Here is a 19,251-nt window from a genome sequence, read left to right as displayed (position 1 = left end):
AACGATGTCGGTGACTTCATCATCTATATCAGATATTCCATCAACACTATCACCTTCATCGAAAGACTCTTCAACGTATGAGTTAGACGCAAGATAATCATCATCATCATCATCATCTTCATCATCATGTAAATTACTTATATTTCTTGGCAGTTCCGACTCATGATGAGATACATTATGTCCACATGACGTAACAAAATTTGCAGCATGAAACATAGAACCACCAACAATATCCTTTTTTACGTACAATTCTAGAACTGACATTTGTTGTTGTTGTTGAAAACTTTCGATCATAGTTTCAACATCTTCGTCATCACAAATTTGCAACGCAATATATTTTCCTGAAACTAAAAATCTACAACTTATAGTAGAAATAATTTCATTATTTTCTAACTTTACCTTATCTCCAATTTTTTTTTCAAAGCATTGAAACTAATTCTGCGTTTAATCTGAATCGCCTTTTTACTGCCTTCAAATATTACACCATCATTGTCTTCATATACTCTTTCGTTGAAATACAATACTGTAATAATTGAATTCATGATATACCTACATGAACAAAATTAAAAATAATTAATCATAACAACAGTAGTTTTAAAATAAATAAGTGTATTTGCTTGCTTCATGTATTAACTTAAAATTTAAACTTAAAATTAAAGTTAAACTTAAACTTAAACTACATATTAAAATTTCATTCTAACTTCAAAAAACTAGAAGGAAATCATGTAATTATTTGTAACACCTGTCCACCCATGAACAAATGCTTGTAAATAATTAAACATTATTAAAAAATAACTTCCAAGTAAAAAACCTAATTACAAAAATTAATATGCTTAAACTTCACGTATTAATTTTTTGTCTAAAAAAAACAATTATTACTTCAATTAAATATTTTCTGAATGATAAAAATTAATAAATCTATTTGCTTGCACTATTAAAATTTCCTTAACAAAAAAATTATTTGTAAGTCAGAAATAATTCTAAAAAATTATTACTCAAATTATTTATAAGTCAGAAAAAATTATTACTCCAATTAAATAATTCTAACAAATTATTTCTCGAATTAAATAATTCTAAAAAATTTCCTTAACTTCCAAAACTCGAAGACTCACCTCTAAATATTTGTAAGTCAGAAATAGCATCAACAAAAGCTTATAACCCGAAGGGTCACACGTCAAATTTCTAAGCCACAAAAACCATGAACAAAGACGCTTACAAATAATTACTGATAATAATTTTAAAATAACAATTCTAATTCCAAAAATTATTACACTTAAACTTTACCTTCAATTTTTAGTCTAACAAATAAATTTATTACTTCAACTAATATTTTGTCAATCATAAAAATAAAAATATTTATTTGCTTGCTCTATTAAACTTAAACTAGACATTCATACTTTATTCTAAAAAAAATTAATACACTAATTAAATAATTTTTGAAAAATTCCTCAACTTCAAAATCTGCAACTATCACATATAAATATTCTTAAGGCTGAAATAATTAGTGGTAATAATTTTCAAATACAAAATCTAATTCAAAAAATTACTACACTTAAATTTCAGCTTCAAATTTGATTTTAACCACAAAATTAATTACTTCAAAATAAACAATTTGTAAATGATACAAATTATTAAAAAAATTAAGTTGAAACAGCATCAAATAATGCTTCTAAAAATTTGACTCAATAAAATTTTGTTCCTTAAAATAAATTAAAAAAATCCTTACTTTCAATAGAGCTTTGAAGTTGAAGATGAAATGAAGTAACTTCAAACAAAAACAAACTTCAAACAAAGCGTGTTTCAGCCTTTTCTTTCTCTCTTCAAACCAGTTTCTTTCTTTCTCTCTTGCTTCAGAATGTTGTGAAATTTGAAGTTGTATCATGCTCTATTTAAACAAAAACTACTTGTGTCTGGCCATTATTAAAGCATGCAAAATTTGCCCGAAGTCATCTGTCATACATGTGAGCCTCTGCAAACTATACTGTATGCATGTGATCCTTGCACCTGCAATGCATGTGAACATCTACAGCTCTAGCCTTTGAACCCTAACCTACATCACCAAAAAATGCTTCAGACCAACCAATGCTTCAGTCTCGTCATGAACAGGGTTCTAGCATGCGTAACCAATCTCGCAGGAAGCACTGGCGAGATTGCCTACGTGGAGCATCTCGCAGTTAGCACTGGCGAGATTGCCCTAACCCAGTACCTATCTCGCAGTCAGCACTGGCGAGACAACTACATGGAGCATCTCGCTATTCTTAATGGCGGCATCAATGCCTAGTCAACAAGTCTCGCCAAGAAGAATGGCGGCATCAGTGCAGCTCTCGCCTGTGCTGCTGGCGGGACTCCTTTCTCGCCTGTCCTGCTGGCGGCTTCACCGTAGGAACAGACCCCTACGTAATTTGTTAAAAAAGGGACCCCTTTACGTAAAAAGTTTGTAAAGGGGACCCTCTACAGTAAATTCGCCACAATAGACAAGGTTGGACATGGGTTGGGGTTACCTGCTATCCTTCCGTTGGAGAAGACACGTGCTCATTGTTCATTCATTTATCCATGGGGTATCATTGACTTTTTTTATAACCGCAGGTATCCATGGATGGATACCCACGAATACTTCAAATTAAAAATAAAACAAGCATTTCTTTTTCTTTTTTTTTATATAAAAAAAAGCGATTGTTAACACTAAGCATAAGCAAAACTAGTGAATTAAAAACTAAGAATAAAAAAAAACAACGCAAAAGAGTTAAACATAAATCCAAAGTACAAGTACAAATAAACTTATAATATCTCAAAAGCAATACTTCAAAGAAAAACATAAATCCAAATAAATTAAAAATACATAATTCAATAGATTAAGTCTAAATTGTGGAAGTATTCAATTGTTGTTAATGATTACCTCATTAGTAACTTCACTTTTGCCACTTGTTTTCAAAAATAAAAAAACATCAAAATAAATATTGATAACAATTAATATAATGATAATTAGAAATGGAATAAAATATTAAAAAACTACAGAGTAGTAACATCTTAATCAACCTGTTCTTTTATAATTGTATTCAGTTTCATTTTCTCCATGGAGTCTGAAAAAAAATTCATTAAAAATTTGTAACAATTAATTAATATGAATAACTTCACGGATAGCATATATCTATGGTTATGGATACTATGATACCCACATCCTACTCATTAACAAGCGGGTGAAAAATATCTGTATCCGTAGGTAGCGAGTATTCATTACTTATCCGTGGCAAAGTTTATTCATGGATATCTGTGGGTGCGAATTTTTTTCTCATCCATCTCCGTTGAAAATCCTGACTAATCATCTTTAGTGATATTCTTTCATTCAAAGGTAAGTGTTTACATAAGAAGACGTTAACTTAGCAAGTTATATTAGCACCCAATTAGCGAAAATTTAAGATATGTGACTGGTTGCCAACATCTCAATTTGTGATATGATTTGTGTTTGGTGGTTGAATTTGGTCTGTGATTATTGTAAACACAGGTTAAATACTCGACCTAGAGATTAAGCTTAATCTACAAAAGGTTTAAGGTTGACCAGGTCTTTCAAGAGTGATAAATGAGATGAGCCATGTCCTTATGAACATGGGTTGGGCTCTAAAAAAAGGAGATAATTCTTTGATTGTGAAAAATACAGATTCCTTTATTTGGAAAGCTCTGGCTAAGTTTTGGCCTATGTTTAGTGAGACTGAGATGTGAAGCATTAATAATGGCTCCATAGTTAACGCTTGGAAGGGTAGATGGTTGGATGACAAGTGTATCTTGAGTGAGTTTGCTCCTAACCTCCCTTTTCATATGCAGAATTTTTGTGTTGCTGACCTTGTTGATGGTGAAGGGGATTAGAATTAAAATTTGTTGGGTATGGTCCTTCCCCAAGAGATTGTTCAACGTATAAATTTTGTTTTGCCTCCTTCTATTCGTGAAGAGGATGATACCAGAATTTAGCCAGGCCACAAGATGGGAGAATTTTCCGTTGCAATTGCTTACAAGCTAATTGCTTATCATCACACTGCTGAAGCTGATGACGTTTGGAAAAGAATTTGGATTCTCCATGTACCAAAATGGAGTAACAAGGATCTGCTTGCTATCATTGTAATGTTTCTATAGAGTCCATTGTGCATGTCCATAGAGATTGCCCTCTCGCAATGGACAGAAGTGATTTCTTTGGAAGTGTTACTAGGTGCATCCAGCATTTTTTGAAAATAACAAAACTGTCCCTGCTAATTTTTCTCCTTACGGATCAAGTTGATCCATAAGTCTTAAAAATTAATTTACGGATCAACTTGATCCGTAAGGAGTATTTCTGTCTTTTTGTGGTTAGTGCCAGGTGCACCAGCAATAATGCTGGGTGCACCTAGCAGCACTCTTTCTTTGGGATGAGCTTGGTGGATTGGATCAATTCAAATACGTTTGGTGGTAATATGGGTCAGAGCCATTATCGGCCTTGGGCTGAATTGTGGGCTACCATCTGGTATTACCTTTGGACTTGGAGGAATAAGCAGATCCTTGATCCAAATTTTGTTAAACCCTTTAGACCGTGGATCTATATTCGAGAGAGGTGGGAGGAGTTCACTATCATCCACTAGGAGAACATTGTTGTTGGTTAAAGGATAAGTCACAAAATTTCTGTTAATTGGATAGCTTCGCAGGAAGGTTGGTATGCTCTGAATACCGATGGGGCAGTGAAAGGGCACCGGGGTATTGCAGGTTGTGGAGGTTAATCAGAGATTGTGATGGTCAATGGAAAGGTGGTTTTGCCAAGTGCATTGGGAGAGCCTTTGTGTTTATGGCTGAGCTTTGGGGAGTATGGGTTGGTCTTAATTTAGCTCATCAGACAGAATATTGCCTTGCAGGTTGATTCAAAAGCAGTGCCTACTGCCATTAAAGGAAACAAGCTTGGGTGTGTTTCGGGAAAGAGATTGATCCTTGCTATTCACAGGTTGTTGGGGTCTTTTGGCAACATTAGTATTAATCAAATTTACAGGGAGGGGAATTTTTGTGCATACAAGCTGACTGATTATGCTAGTTCTGATGGGTGTAAACTTGTGATTTTCGAGCATTATCCTTCATTTCTGAAGGATCTGATTTTTGATGATGCTAGAGGAATTTACTTTCCCCGTGTAATTGCTGTTTAGTTTCCTTTTTCCGGGCTTTTAGCCCCGTTAATAGTTAAAAAAGAAATGAGATGAGCCATGTAATGGAAAATGAAGATAAACATGAATGTGTTAGAGCTGTGCAAGATGGAACTCGGCTCTTTACGCTAACTGAAAATTTACTCTCAAAGATAAGCCTTCAAATAGGAGGTCCTAATTGCAACACATCAATTTTTGTACTAAAACAATGCCACTGTACATCAAATGAAGCTCATACAAAAGAACAAGCAAAGCAATTCAAAGAACAACATCAAGAACAGACAAAAAAGATGGATTAGAGAACTTAAGCAAGCATGGACAGAATGGCATCTAATAAAAAAATCCATTTATTATGGCAAAGAAGAAGAAGCCGACGCAAGAGATGATGACAACAATGAGGGTTTCCCTTTTCTTAGACCCGTATCAAGAATATTGGACATATGGAATGCTAGGTCTAGAGATTCTCGAGCAGTTCGTGCAGCCTCCGGATCCATGCTTGAAACTGAGAACTGGGCAGAGTATGCGCAATTCACTAGTATCACAAAGACGAAAACACCTGAACACAGGTCACACAGATTCAGATATAATAAAATCAAAGTGTGTTGGGATCAAATGTTTGAAAAATGAATTACCTACCTCTGTAAAAAAATTGCTTGGATAAAAAAAATAAGGTTTCTTTCTTTACAAAAGTTCTTGTATGGGCATGGGAATACTTCTTTTATAAAATTCTCTACTTAGATTATAAAATTTGAGAATAACCATGAAAATAAGGAGAGAAATTAGAGCCCACATAATTTGAACTTTAACAATACACGCATACACACAAACTCTGAATAGTAATGATCATCAGAAAAAATGTCAAAAATTACACTCCATTATTGCCTTAATTCTAAGCCAAGGTAATTTGTTAACTCCGCAGGCCATGCAAAATGACTTGACATCTAAAGTAACAGTAGCAAAATCTAAGCTAAGCTCAAGTGTGTTAAATTGTTTCAAATAAATGATTTGATCACATAAAAAATCCCATTATCCCATCCCTAGTACATTTATTTAAGTTTTCTTCAACCTAGATAACAGAGTCTGTCACTTTAGACTAGTCTTGAGGTTGATTTTCTACTTCTCTTTCATGTTGTAATCTATAAACTTTCTCGCTATTTTAAAGTTCCTTTTAGAGAATCTGCCAGAATCATTTTCAAGTTTCAAATTACTTATCTATAATACCATTAAAACTCAAGTACATACAAAGATCCTTAGAGAAAAAGTAACTTCTGAAACCTTTTTACTGATCAGCAACCCAACCAATTTCTTCCTCATACAGTTGTTTTTTGTTTTCACAATTTTATGAAGTTAATGAGTACTAGTATTGGCCACATGAAACTGTTTCCCTGTTTGAATCCCCATACAGCATAGTAGGGGCCAAAAAAAAAACTAGAACAAGTATTGGCATCACTGGCCCTAAAGAAATATCATTGAAGCTTGACAGTCTCAAATGGTATACATGAATCTTTTGCCACTGTGTGGTAAAAACTAAAAAGAATTTCCTAGGTTATTGTATTTCATTATAAATTATAAACAAAAGTTCAGCCAGAAGACAAGAGTTACATGTAATAAGATAAATAGTCTTCTAAAATAGTGTGTTTGGATTTGCATCACCAATCCATGATTTCGTGCCAAATAATGTAAAATGTGCAGAAGCAACTTTGTTGCTTCAGAGTTGATGCACACACATGCTGGTGTGAAGCATGCATCGAAATACCCTAAGGGCCAAAAGCTGAATGTCAAAGAGAAATCAATTCTGAATTCTAACATAAGGGCACTTGGGCCCAGAGAAGTTTGCTTAATTTCAAGAGTAGATCATTTCTCATTAACTAATTTTCATCTTATTCTGATGTGCTCAATAGAACATATCACTGCGCTCAACAAAATCAAAACTGACAGATTATACAAATGATTTAGTTACTATTATAATACAAAATCCCTAGCCATCTTCAAGTCCCCTCACCATTCTCAATATACTGATTCATATATTTGTGAAATCAACACCACTCAAATATCACTAAAACCTAATAATGGTTATCAATCAAACGTAAAGTAATCCCTAGAGCATGGCCTAACAACAAAAGATATTGGTGAATTCAAAATTTGTAATATTTTAGGGTAGAAAATAATAAAAGAAGAAGAATGGAGAACTTACCTTGTATGCTTCACTCTAGTTCTCTCTCCTAGCAACGCCCACTACAACGATCGAACGGCAAAAATCTCAAACTTCGGAGAGCAAAGAGAGAAACCGGTTAAGGTGAAACAATCAAAAGCCACTTGAATGGAAAAATCAAATGTGAAAAGTGAAAAATATAAGATTTAACATTGCAGAACAGAAATAAATAAATAATAGTAATAAAAACAAGAGCATACCTAGAGCAGATCGATTACGATTGGGGAAAGCTGGCAAGGAATATCCGTATCTGTAGTTGATACATAAGCACAGTACGAATGACAATGGCTAGGATCGATTTGAGTAGGGATTATCCACTAACTGTCAGTTAGAGAAAATCCATAATTGTTGTTAGCATTTCTACCCGTCCGGTATTCATGATGCTTCAAATTTAAAAGAAAAATTAAAAATCATGATTTTCAATATCAAGCAAAAATAGTGAATAGAAAAAGAGAAAAAAGAAATAACAAAAGACTTAAACATAAAATAAAATCTAAGTAACCAACAATGATTAACACATAAGTGCTAGCAGTGGATTTAAGGTTCAGATTTTAGTTAGTCCTTAAGTATAAAATAAATTGTGTTAAGAGAAAAATACATATCTTGTATGCGTTCAAAGTTTCGGACAAAGATTAATTATCGCTTTTAATGAAAACTGCTTCAAAATTAAAAATACATAATTTAATAAATTTCGCGAGTCTAAAGAAGTTTTCAATTATTAATAATTCTTTGATCAATAATTTCACTTTTGCCATTTGTTTGCTAAAACAAAGAACATCAAAATAAATATCAATATCAATTAATATATATAGAGAGAGAGGGTGTATCACCATACATCTCACTAGTTAGGATGATGACAAGAGTCATAATATTAATTATAGTAATAACGATAATAATAATCATGATTAAAAGTGATTGCAATGATCTAATCAATTTCAGTCAATTAAACCATCTGCATGTAAGGTGTAAAATTCTTGATACCTCAATTTGACTCCAATGATGAATATAAAATAATAATAAAACTAAGAGTGTTCCGTTGCATTAGTGTCTTAACCGGAAAAAAAGTTAGATGTTTAACAATTTTACTCAAAAGCCAAATAAAAAAGAGTATTGAGTTTTTTTTTTCCAACATATTTATTTACCCAAAAATATATTAAACTTATCTTTGGGGAAGGGAAGAGACCCTTCCTTAAACACAAACTAGCTTCCATGCAAATGTGCACAAATTGTAGAATGGTGGGGAAAAAAAAGTTTAGGTCTGTCAGACAACCGTATGACCATTCCCAGGCACATGGAAGTGTCCTAAGAACGATCCTCTACAGCCAAAGATGAGACTACTCCAAAGAGAAACTCACCCCGGCCGTTAATCACGCTCTGATCACACGGTCATGATTCATCCACCAGACGTAGGTTCCTGTCTCCTTAGAACTCAAGGACACAGAGGTACGAGCCTATAGAACAGATCCTGTTCAAGTAAGGTCGTGACCATAGATGTTAGCGTTTAGCTATATAATGACCTGTGTTTTACTAAAACTATCCAATGTGGGACTAACAAAGTAAACGTATGTCATGGTTTCTGACTTTTTGCCACTTCGGTTGATATAAAAATATTTCTAACTCTTATTGCTTGAAAGGGAACAACTCTGTTGCCTGGTAGTGGTTCCAATTTCAAGCAAGGGGCACATGGGAATATAGAGAGGTAGCTAAGCAGTAATTGACTTTTTCTTTTCTTTTATTTTCCTGAAACCTTTCTTTTTCTCTAATGGCCATGTGTGATTTGTGGTGTGGTTTCTCGATTAATTTATCAATTTTGCTGCATTCTTAGCAACTATTATGATTGTACTTCTTTCTGGAGATGCATTCCTTAGTTTTTAAGGACCAAAAGGCCTTTTGAAATATTAGGCTTCTTGTTATATCTTGTTGGCAATGTCATTAGGTAAGGCTTCTACTGGAATGTTAGCTTGCCTGATTAATTGAATCTGTTTATTGTTATTACTTTTATTATCTTTTGATGGGATTTTGCCGAATGAGGTGATTCACCTCCTTCAAACTTTCTTTTTTACTCATCTTCACCTGCTTGTGGAAAAGATAAAGATTATTATCCCATTATCTGGGAATAAGTTGGTGAATTTGACTACATCAAATTTGTGCTTGAGATTTAAGATTCAGTACTGGAAAATTCAGTTATCCGGGTCCACAACCACAAAAATAATTAGTTATCTCACTTGTGAAGTTGTTGATGATTCTAAACCTTCGATTCAATATCCCTCTTAGGATTTGTGTACTAGTATTAATTTTGAAACAGACTCACACAATTAGTATACACACTGCAGAGATATCTGCCCACCATGCTTTAATGGTTCTCTTGGTTTCGGATATCTCATGCTTTTATTACAATGGTTCTCAAGTGTGTGCATATTGATGCACAGACATTTCTAGTATCAAGATGTTCTTTGGAATGGGCCATAGGCCATATAGATGATATTCAGGAGTAGCTTATAATCGAAGGAACAATCTTCAAGAGAGCAGAAGGAAAATGCCTGGTGCACCATGCCAAGATTTGCATCACCTCTTTGTAATCACATGATAATAGCAGCACTATCATTGATATGCTCTCAAAAGGATCAACTACATATTGATATCCATATCAATGTAGGAGGACATTCTGTGTTCTGTTTTGATGTTTTTTAATGAGGATAAGTAAGCAATTAATACATCAAAAGCTAAAAAGAACTATTGTTTTAACTATTGGTCAGGGAATTATAAGTCATAAGATAACTAGCATTACCGAGATCCGTCCAATGAATCATTTTAATCTAATGGGGTTAACCTTTTTAACATTTTGGCGACAGGCATAAATCAAGATTAATTGTTTCAAACACTCCTTCGGTAAGATCTGATTGATTTGTCACTGCAAATTGATGAATATATGGTATATATCAAGGAGACACGGAAATAAACAATTTGATGGAGGTTAATGCATTTTAGTGGTGGAATTAGTCTTGTATTGAATAACCTTCTGTTTGAGTAATGAATTATATCATGCAAGCATGAAGTGCAAGAGAGCTTCTTATGTAGAGTTTATGACTGGGGGCTGATTGTAGCTTTTTATGTTTGACAAGATTTTGCAATTGCCATTCTAAATATTTTGTAAGGTGCATTTCTTTTAGCGGTAGTAGCAATAGCAATTCATCATGTCTCTATAGCAGGTGCGAACCATTTTAAAGTCATCATATTCATATCCATATGGGAGCTTCTTATTCCTAACATTACATAGTCAATACAGATTCAAAAATTGCTCATTATACAAAAGTTGTAAGCATAGATAACACTATTCATCAAATCTTTTTGCTGAACTTTTTCTTCATTTATCACAATTTCCGCCCATAATCCATTCATGGACTTCTACTCTTATAATATGTCATTCTTCTTCAGTTTGTTAGCCATGCTCTGTTTAGTGCTTACTAGGAATTTATTTTGGACTCACATGATTGGGCCTAAATTTTTTAGGCCCACAGAGATTGGTCTTCGGTAAGTCGAAAGACATGCCCATAGACTGAAATTTGAAAAATAAAAATAAAAAGTAAAATCTCAATATAGTGTTTCCGAAAATGTTTATTTTATATAAATATAAATATTATATATATATATATATATAATAAAAAATCATTTTTTCTCTCAATTTCCATGTAATTATTTTATGGTCGGGAACAATGTAAGTTTTACCAATTTCTATGTAACATGTTTACTAACTTCTTTTTTTCTCAAATTGATGTTTGATTTGAAACTTAGCCAGGATCCTTCTGATCACAAATCATGTAATAATTTCTCGTGTTAGGAAGTGCGTTAGCATTTTTTTTCTTCAAATAACAGATAATAGATCAATATTTTACTTCTTCTTATATGGCAATGACATTTATTAACTAAGCATTAAATTTTTCATGCTTTAGGGAGTGGTTTCCCTTGAAGAAACGCATTAAACAAAACAAAAGATCTCTTTGGTTGAGTAGCTGGAGTGCCATGTGAAGCTCCTCTTATTGTGGTGTACGTGAGGTGATTGCCATAAACTTGTGTCCATCCTCCAACCTACGTGTAAAAAATAAAGCAAATGTGCAAAGAAAAGGAGTTAGCAAAATGATTTTATCCCTATGTCAAACCCAGTAAACAATGTTCTAAAGTAAGAGAATGAATATATTGACCTGCTTGTCCACAAACCAGGCACTGTAAGGCAGGGTTGTTTTAAGTCCTAGTGTCTTTGCTAGTCTATCAACCAATCTTCTCGTGCCCATGAATGGAATCACAGAGTCTTGATCCCCACTATAGATTTCATTCAAATGAATTATCACAGGCAACACCTTTTGTGATCAATTACCTCATATATGTGAATTATGGATTAATCAATAAAGTAGAACTTGCTTTATTAAGGGATCAAATTTATATATTATCACCTGTATACGATGACTCGAAGACCTGATTTTACAAGGAAGCCGACAACATTAATTGTTGGTATCTCTCTGTTCAATGGGTCATAATTTGTTTGTACAATCCTGAAATTGGAAGAAGTGTCAGCAAGAGCTGGACCATATATGATTCCTCATGTCCATTATCTCACAGTGTCTGTCTCCAATTATAAAAGAATTTAATTAATATGGTCTGCATAGTAAAACGTTTTTACATTGTACATTATTTTATTATTGATTGTCATGTACAATAATTATGTAATAATTATTTGAAAAGTGATATTTAAAGTTATCTCTAATTAGTTGAGAGTAAAAAAAATTTAACCGGAAAAAAAAATTTAAACCAAAAAATAAGTAAAATATAATCGATAATTATTTTCGTCAACAATTAAATTTAAATAATATTCAAACAATTTAATCTTAACTGCAATACATTATCTATTTGTGTCCAATCAATTTTAAAATAAAATTTAAAACATAATGAAATAATGAGAGTCTTAAACAGTAGTTTTATTTACTTGCTGCACAAACGATATTTGGTGGTTCCCTCCAGCCGGGCATGGAGAGCCTTCTGCACATCTTTCCTGTTCAAGTACATCTCTGAATATTTCAAATTACACTCATCAACTTGCTGCACCATCCAAATTGAAATGCAAAATTCCGATTAACAGCACTACCCAGATTCAATCAGAATAAAATATGAACATTTTAAAGCTAAAAGCATATTTGACATATACATGGCTTAAATACATTTTCACCACATGAAAATTTGTGGTTTTTGGTTTGTCCCTATTTATTTTATCTTTTTCTTAGTCCTTTAGAATTATAAAAATAAAAATGCTGTACTTTTAATCCCTATTAAGGAATTTTTTAGAGACAAAAAAAAGATACCATTTTCTTTAAATGTAGGAACAGAGAATGAAATAATTTAAATAAAGAATGAATCAAAATACTATAGTTTTATAGAAATCTCACCTGGTCAGGTTCTTCTGTTTGAAGCACATAATGAGAGTTCCTAAACTGAAACATCCCTGAATTTAGCGTCTCCCTAAGAAAACCTGCCTGAGAAACATTGTAAGAAAGACATTTCTCCCCAACAACGTAATATGGGTCGATGAAATTTGTAAAAGAATATTCTTCTGAGACTTTTTGAGCTGCAACAAGACAATCTTTGGAAATTTGGCCACTGAAGTATTCTCTTAATACTCTAGACGAGTTACATAGAGAGGTCCTGATTTTGTATGCATAATCACTTATTATTCCATGAGACCAGTAATATTCATCGACTGCATTCATATCAGTGTCGAAATCCAGAAGAGGGTTTCCTATCTGCAATGCAAATGCAAAGTTAACTTAGAAAATGCAACAGAAAAAAAGAAAAAAAAAGTAAAATATTTTACTCACTGCTATGCCCTTTAGGTTGAAATTCACTTTACTCTTAATTATGAGTTCAGCAAGTTGAGGTACATAGTGACCTGAGACCAAAACCAACAATGTCAGTCGATTGGTACTAGTAAGCTATACTCCTCGGTCCAATTATAACTATCGTATAACAACAACAAAAAATATTTTAAAATAATTATCATTTTAATTTTTTAATGTAACATTAATTATTTTTTTAATTATATCTCTTATGATATTAATAATATGTGCTTAAAAAATAAGAAATGAATTAATGATAATAAAATTTATTTTATAACATTATTATATTTTGTCATTTATTTATTGGTTTTTTTATCTGTGTAAAACAACATATAAAAATAATTATAATAAGAAGGAGGGAGTAGATTTTATATGAAGGTAAATAAATTATTGTGTCTTTACCTCCATAACTCTCTCCCGTTATATAAAAATCTCTATTCTTGTATTCTGGGAACTTGGCAAACCAGCGCCGCAGGAAAACCAGACTGTCTCGGGCTAGAAAAACCAATTGACACACGAAATGTTAATTTTTTTTATTCAACTTCTGAAGGGAATCTAACAAAATCTGAATGAACACAAAAGTAAATCAAAACAGAAAATAAAGATAAGAACAAATTGATTAAGTGTTTTGCATAGGGATAAGAATGTGAACCAACCTGTGATTTCATCGTTCAGTGTTTTATAAAATGACAAATTGAGAGAGTAAGAGAATCCAACGCCTGCTGGTGACTCTAGGTACAAAATGTTTGCCTCTGCAAAAAGAAAGGACTCAAAGAAGCTCAAGGGCTGATCTTAGTTTAGTTTGTGGCAAAGAAATAAAGGTTTTTTGAAATTTGTAGCACCTTTGTTCCAACTATACTGATTTTTCTCAATAGCTTCTCCTTGATTTGTAACAAAAGGACCATGTTCTGTGAAGGCTCCAACTCCTACAGATGTACAACCAGGCCCTGCAAAGGCAACAAGGCAATTGAGACTTGAAAAAATGACACATAAATAACTCTCTTTTTCACATCTCTAACATGCTAATAGTAAAAGAGAAATGTTTTCCTTACATTATTTCTGTTTTTACACTTTGGAAAGTGTCAAATCCAAAGCCTCATTACTAACCTAGTGTAAAAAAATATGACATGGATTAAATTTTAGATTTTAAGCTAAACCCATCTCTACAAAATTAATTTTATGTGTAATGACCACTCAAGTTTTATAAAATCATATCAGAGACTATTTCTAGTCAATGTAAGACTCGATAGATAATAAATTAATTAATAGCATGGACAAAGCACAAAGAAATTAAGGTGTTTGGTAGACAAAGTTGGAAGTAACAAGAGATATGGATTTACCTCCATTGAGCCAGAGAACTAGAGGCTTTGAAGCAGGGTTGGTTTCTGCTTCAACAAAGTAGTAAAAAAGAGCTCTCTGGTTCTTGTCATCAACGGGTACAAAGCCAGCAAATTGTTGGAAGGAAACAGGTAACTGTTCAGGCAAGGATTTGACCTTATCAGCTACTGGAAATGACTCAACCAGTGAGGACATGAACAGTGAAATTGCAATGATGGTGGCTATCAAGAAGATCCATGGCTGGGGAAACATAGTGTAGTGTAGTGGGTGAGAAAGTGTAGTGAAAAAGGAGTAGGGCAGGGAGGGCCTTTTCTTATACTAGCTAGCTTAGTCTATTGAGCATGTAAGAGATAATTTGTCTTCAATTCTTACAGATAAAAAAAATAGTAACTAGCTGAGTAGCTCTAGCATGTTCTTGTTGATCATGGAGGTCCTAAACCGCACTTCCCGTTTGTTAATGGTGTCGGCATCCCACAACCATCGTAGAACGTTGTTTGATTAACTTTGGTGTTTTGTGAATTGTCATCACAAGAAAAAAGAAGTCTAAGGAGGTCGTCTTAAGTCAATTGGTATCTATAGATTATTGAGTATGTGTGTGTAATGTTTTCTTTATAAAAAGGGCAAACACGTCTTTTTATGTTTAGTGTAATTCTCACTTTGGTTTTTTATTTTCACTTAAATATATTTTCTATCTTAATAAATTTTTGAATTTTATTTTTTGTTCTCTATGAATTTTGTATTTTATTTTTAATTTCTAAAGTGTTATTTAAGTAATTTTATTTTATGGTTTCAAAATACTATCTAAAAAATTTAGGGGCAAAAGTAAAAAAAAAATTATTAGGGATAAAAATTAAAGAAATATTAAGAATTTAAAATAAAATTCAAAATTTTATTAACAAAAGATTTACAATAATTTATGTATGTATTAAATCAAATGAGCTAAATTTTTTTGGTTAATACTAAAAAAACTCTTTATGTTTAAATATTAAAGAATTAAATTTAAATATTTCGTTTATATTACCCGTAATAAATATGCATGGAAAATAAAAAAAATTATTAAGAATAGTCAATATTTATCACGGATGTCTACGATGGTTTGTTTTAAAGTGATATATTTAAGAGGATATATACTTACATTCAAATATTTCATTTATAATAGAAAATTAATTATTATGGGTAGTCAATATTTCTTATGGGTATTTATGAGAGTTTAATTTTTATTTTTAAGTGGTAATTCAAAGATTAAGTATTCAAGTTTTTACATAAAAAAGTATTCAATTCAAATATTTATTAAGTAAGGAGTTTTTTTTATAGTTTTTACATAAACAATTATTAGGAATAGTCAGCAATTATTAAGTTTTCTAAAATATGTTTTTCGTCCTTATAAATATTGAAAAGTTTAGAATTCGTCCCTCCAAAAAATTTTATATGTTTTTCGTCTTCATAAAATTAAAATGTTTTTTTTTTTTTTACTTGAGGCTAGATTTGAACAAATCTAAACCTATGTGATATTTTTTAAAACTTAAATTATAAAATGCAATTTCCAATGGTTAAAAATCGCCAAAAATTATAGTAAAAAGAAATAAAATTGTAGGATTTTTTTTTTGTTGTAAAATACCCCTTTCTCCCAAACCCATAACAGCCATCACACATCACGCCACCACGTGCACCACCTCCTTCATTGCACATCACTACCTACACCAGCCAACACCATCACAGCGCACACGAGCCACCCTCTGTGCCACCAACCCCGATGTCACCAGGCATCGGGGTTGACGACATAAAGGATGACTCGTGCGGGTAGTCATGCGTGGTGGAGGAGGTGGTGCAGGTAGTGGCGCGACGTAAAGGAGATGAGTAGGGTGGTGGTTGGTCTCACGGTGGTTAGAGTTGCAGTGGTTGGTCACAAATGATGAGGGGTGATGTTTGAGTGTAGATTGGTGACATAGCTCTACCTGTCCAATTTCTAATGGACACGGATCAAACACTTAGGTTTAGATTCATCCAAGTCTAGCTTTGAGCCAAAAAATAACATATTTCAATTTTATGAGGACTAAAAACATACCAAATTTGTTGCAAGGACAGATTGCAAACTTTTCAATATTTATAGGGACGAAAAATATATTTTAGCCTTTTCGGAAATACATGATCCAAAAAAATTATCTCACGTTTGTTATGAGGTCATAAAAAAATTAATCATGGGTATATTTTATTCCTAGATAAAATATAATCTCACATTCTACCAATATTTAGTCCTAAGAGGAGACAGAGAAAAATTATTCCCATGGGACATGAATACCTTTTCATGAGTAAAAATCCAAACACACATCCCGCAAATTTCATTCTTGCCCAATTAATTTTTTTGTAATTTGATTTATTGTCCGATTTATTCTTACATTTTAGGATAAATAATTATTTTCATCCTTAAATGTGTAGAGCGTTGATAAATATGTTTCCAAAAAATAAAAATTCAAATTTTAGTCTCCCAAAGTGAAGAAAGTGCGACAAATATATTTATTCGTTAACTTCTGTCCATTACCGTTAATGAAAGAGCTTACGTGACATATCTAGTGATGACTAATTTAATTTTCATCTTCTTCCCCTTTTTCCATCATTGTAAACATAATATTACAATAAGCATTTTAAAAAAAGGAAAAAAAACATAATAATAAGCATAATTTGTTTATTGATCTGAAACTTCTAATGTGACCGTACCTTACTCAAAATATGATACTCAAACAAAAATGCACAACCATTAAATTAATCCTTAGAAAAAAATGAGACCCAACTTGATTTTATCATTACTTAATGTTATCACATTAAAAATCTCAGAGCAATAGACAAATTATGTTTATTAATCAATATTATGCTTATTATTATGTTTGTTCTAACTTATGCTTGTTTTCCTATTTTTTAAGTGTTTATTGTAATGTTATGCTTGCAACGATTAAAAAAGGGAAGAAGATGAAGATTAAATTATATTTTGGATAAATAATTATTTTTATCCCTGAATGTGTAGAACGCTGACAAATTCGTCCCTGAATGTGTCACGTAAGCTCTTTCATTAACGGTAACGTTCAAAAGTTAATGGATAGATGAATTTGTCGCACTTTTTTCCACTTTCGAGGACTAAAATTTGAATTCATATTTTGAAGAGGAATTCGTTAGCGCTCTATATATTTATGGATGAAAATGACTTTTTACCCTACATTTTACAATGATTTTTCCTTTACTTCCAATGCTCATTTTTTAATAGGTAATTTTTGCTTCTCTTTCAATTATTGTAACCGTGGAACACATGAAGAGGAAACAAGGGGTGTAACAAGAATTTTCGTAAAAAAGTTATTTTAGTAATTATAATATAATATATATTTCTAGAAAAAAAATAACTCAACTAAACATATGTTTTAATCATTCATGGGAATATAAAAAATAATTTCAACCAATTTTAATAATTAATAAAAACACATTTTTTTAATAATACATGAAATAAAATTTTCATGTTATATTTCCAGAAAAAAATATGTTCGTGGGACTAAAAAAAATTATCCTAAAACAAACGCCCCCTTAAGTTATAATTCAAATATTAAGTATTTAAATTCAAATCTTTTATTTATATTACATGTACAAATACGCACAAGAAAAATGAAAATTAACTAGTAAGAGTACTTGGAAGACACATGACAAAACTTTTCTTCAAAATGAGTTATAAATGTATAATATATAATATAGATATAAATGATCACTTCATTTATGCTACTTACTTATTTTATTTTAAAAATAATATTTCATATACAAAAATAAAATAAAACGAGTAATTTATTTTCAACAATTTTATTTTTTATTCTAAAAATAATTAAAATCAAAACAAAATAATGTTATTACAATTAAAATTTTTGAATATGGGAATTCATTATTATAGTTATAAGTTTTAATTTTTAAATAATGATATCACATAAAAAATAATATTTATTGTTTAAAATAAAATAAAATACTTTACCAATATTTTATCGAAGTCTAAATGTTATAATTTAAGGATTCATTTAAAAATTCTTCATTATTAATTGATATATTTTATTTTCAACAATTATTTAATGTGTTTCTCAAATTGGATTTGTAATATGCATTTTTTTGTTGTTGAATGGGATGTGTAATATGCATTTTATTGTTTAATGACTAGTCATATGAAAGTCTTATTTATTGTAATTAATAAATTCTATTTTTAATATTAAATTGTTTAATGCTAATGAATTAATTTAATTAATTAAGAAGTCTTTAAAAAATTGTATTTAATCTTTCAAAAAAAAAATTTGACCATGACTTTGCAATTATTTAAATAGTATTAATAAAAATATTTATACCTATATTTGAAATATGTTATTGTAACGTAATATTTTGTAACATTAATATTTAAATATTTTATTTTTAAAATATGATAGTATTAATAAAATATTTACACATATTTTAAATTTGTTGTTGTAATGTAATATTTCTTAACTTATTTAGGGTCCATTGTTTTTATATATTCTATAACATGTTTAATCAATTGTATTATTTGTACTTTAGTTTTATGTCCAATAAATGTACGTTAACAATTTTTACATATTTCTTATACTTATTATAATTTATTTTTTAGAACCTAAAGCATCAATTTTGTATTTTAATTTTA

General features: G+C 31.2%; 1 protein-coding gene, 1 long non-coding RNA gene and 1 other non-coding gene across 3 annotated transcripts; all 3 read right to left on the bottom strand.

Annotated features, from left to right (window-relative positions):
* Positions 1 to 5,259: 5,259 nt before the first annotated feature.
* Positions 5,260 to 7,760, bottom strand: LOC114406616. The gene is made up of 3 exons (XR_003665459.1): positions 7,563 to 7,760; positions 7,345 to 7,415; positions 5,260 to 5,706 (listed from the first exon to the last, which is right to left on the bottom strand). It is a non-coding gene; the product is annotated as an uncharacterized LOC114406616 (long non-coding RNA).
* Positions 7,761 to 8,617: 857 nt separating this feature from the next.
* Positions 8,618 to 8,845, bottom strand: LOC114407950. Its single transcript, XR_003665757.1, has one exon. It is a non-coding gene; the product is annotated as a small nucleolar RNA U3 (small nucleolar RNA).
* Positions 8,846 to 11,194: 2,349 nt separating this feature from the next.
* LOC114406615 (serine carboxypeptidase-like 45) lies at positions 11,195 to 15,140 on the bottom strand. The gene is made up of 10 exons (XM_028369372.1): positions 14,585 to 15,140; positions 14,087 to 14,191; positions 13,901 to 13,996; positions 13,647 to 13,739; positions 13,227 to 13,297; positions 12,798 to 13,151; positions 12,341 to 12,453; positions 11,811 to 11,909; positions 11,562 to 11,679; positions 11,195 to 11,448 (listed from the first exon to the last, which is right to left on the bottom strand). The coding sequence occupies exons 1-10, from the start codon at positions 14,832 to 14,834 to the stop codon at positions 11,302 to 11,304; spliced, it is 1,446 nt and encodes a 481-aa protein (XP_028225173.1). The 5' UTR covers positions 14,835 to 15,140; the 3' UTR covers positions 11,195 to 11,301.
* Positions 15,141 to 19,251: the final 4,111 nt, after the last annotated feature.

The sequence above is a fragment of the Glycine soja genome, chromosome 3, assembly GCF_004193775.1.
Source record: "Glycine soja cultivar W05 chromosome 3, ASM419377v2, whole genome shotgun sequence".
Lineage (NCBI taxonomy): Eukaryota > Viridiplantae > Streptophyta > Magnoliopsida > Fabales > Fabaceae > Glycine > Glycine soja.
Note: the sequence above shows the minus strand (reverse complement) of the source record. Positions and strands in the feature narration are given on the sequence as shown.

Coding starts and splice junctions, on each gene's coding strand:
- LOC114406615 (XM_028369372.1), bottom strand. CDS start 14,834: ATGTTTCCCCAGCCATGGATCTTCTTGATAGCCACCATCATTGCAATT. Junction 11,680..11,810: donor CTTCGAGTCATCGTATACAG/GTGATAATATAT, acceptor TGAAATCTATAG/TGGGGATCAAGACTCTGTGA. Junction 11,449..11,561: donor CCTGGTTTGTGGACAAGCAG/GTCAATATATTC, acceptor TTTTACACGTAG/GTTGGAGGATGGACACAAGT.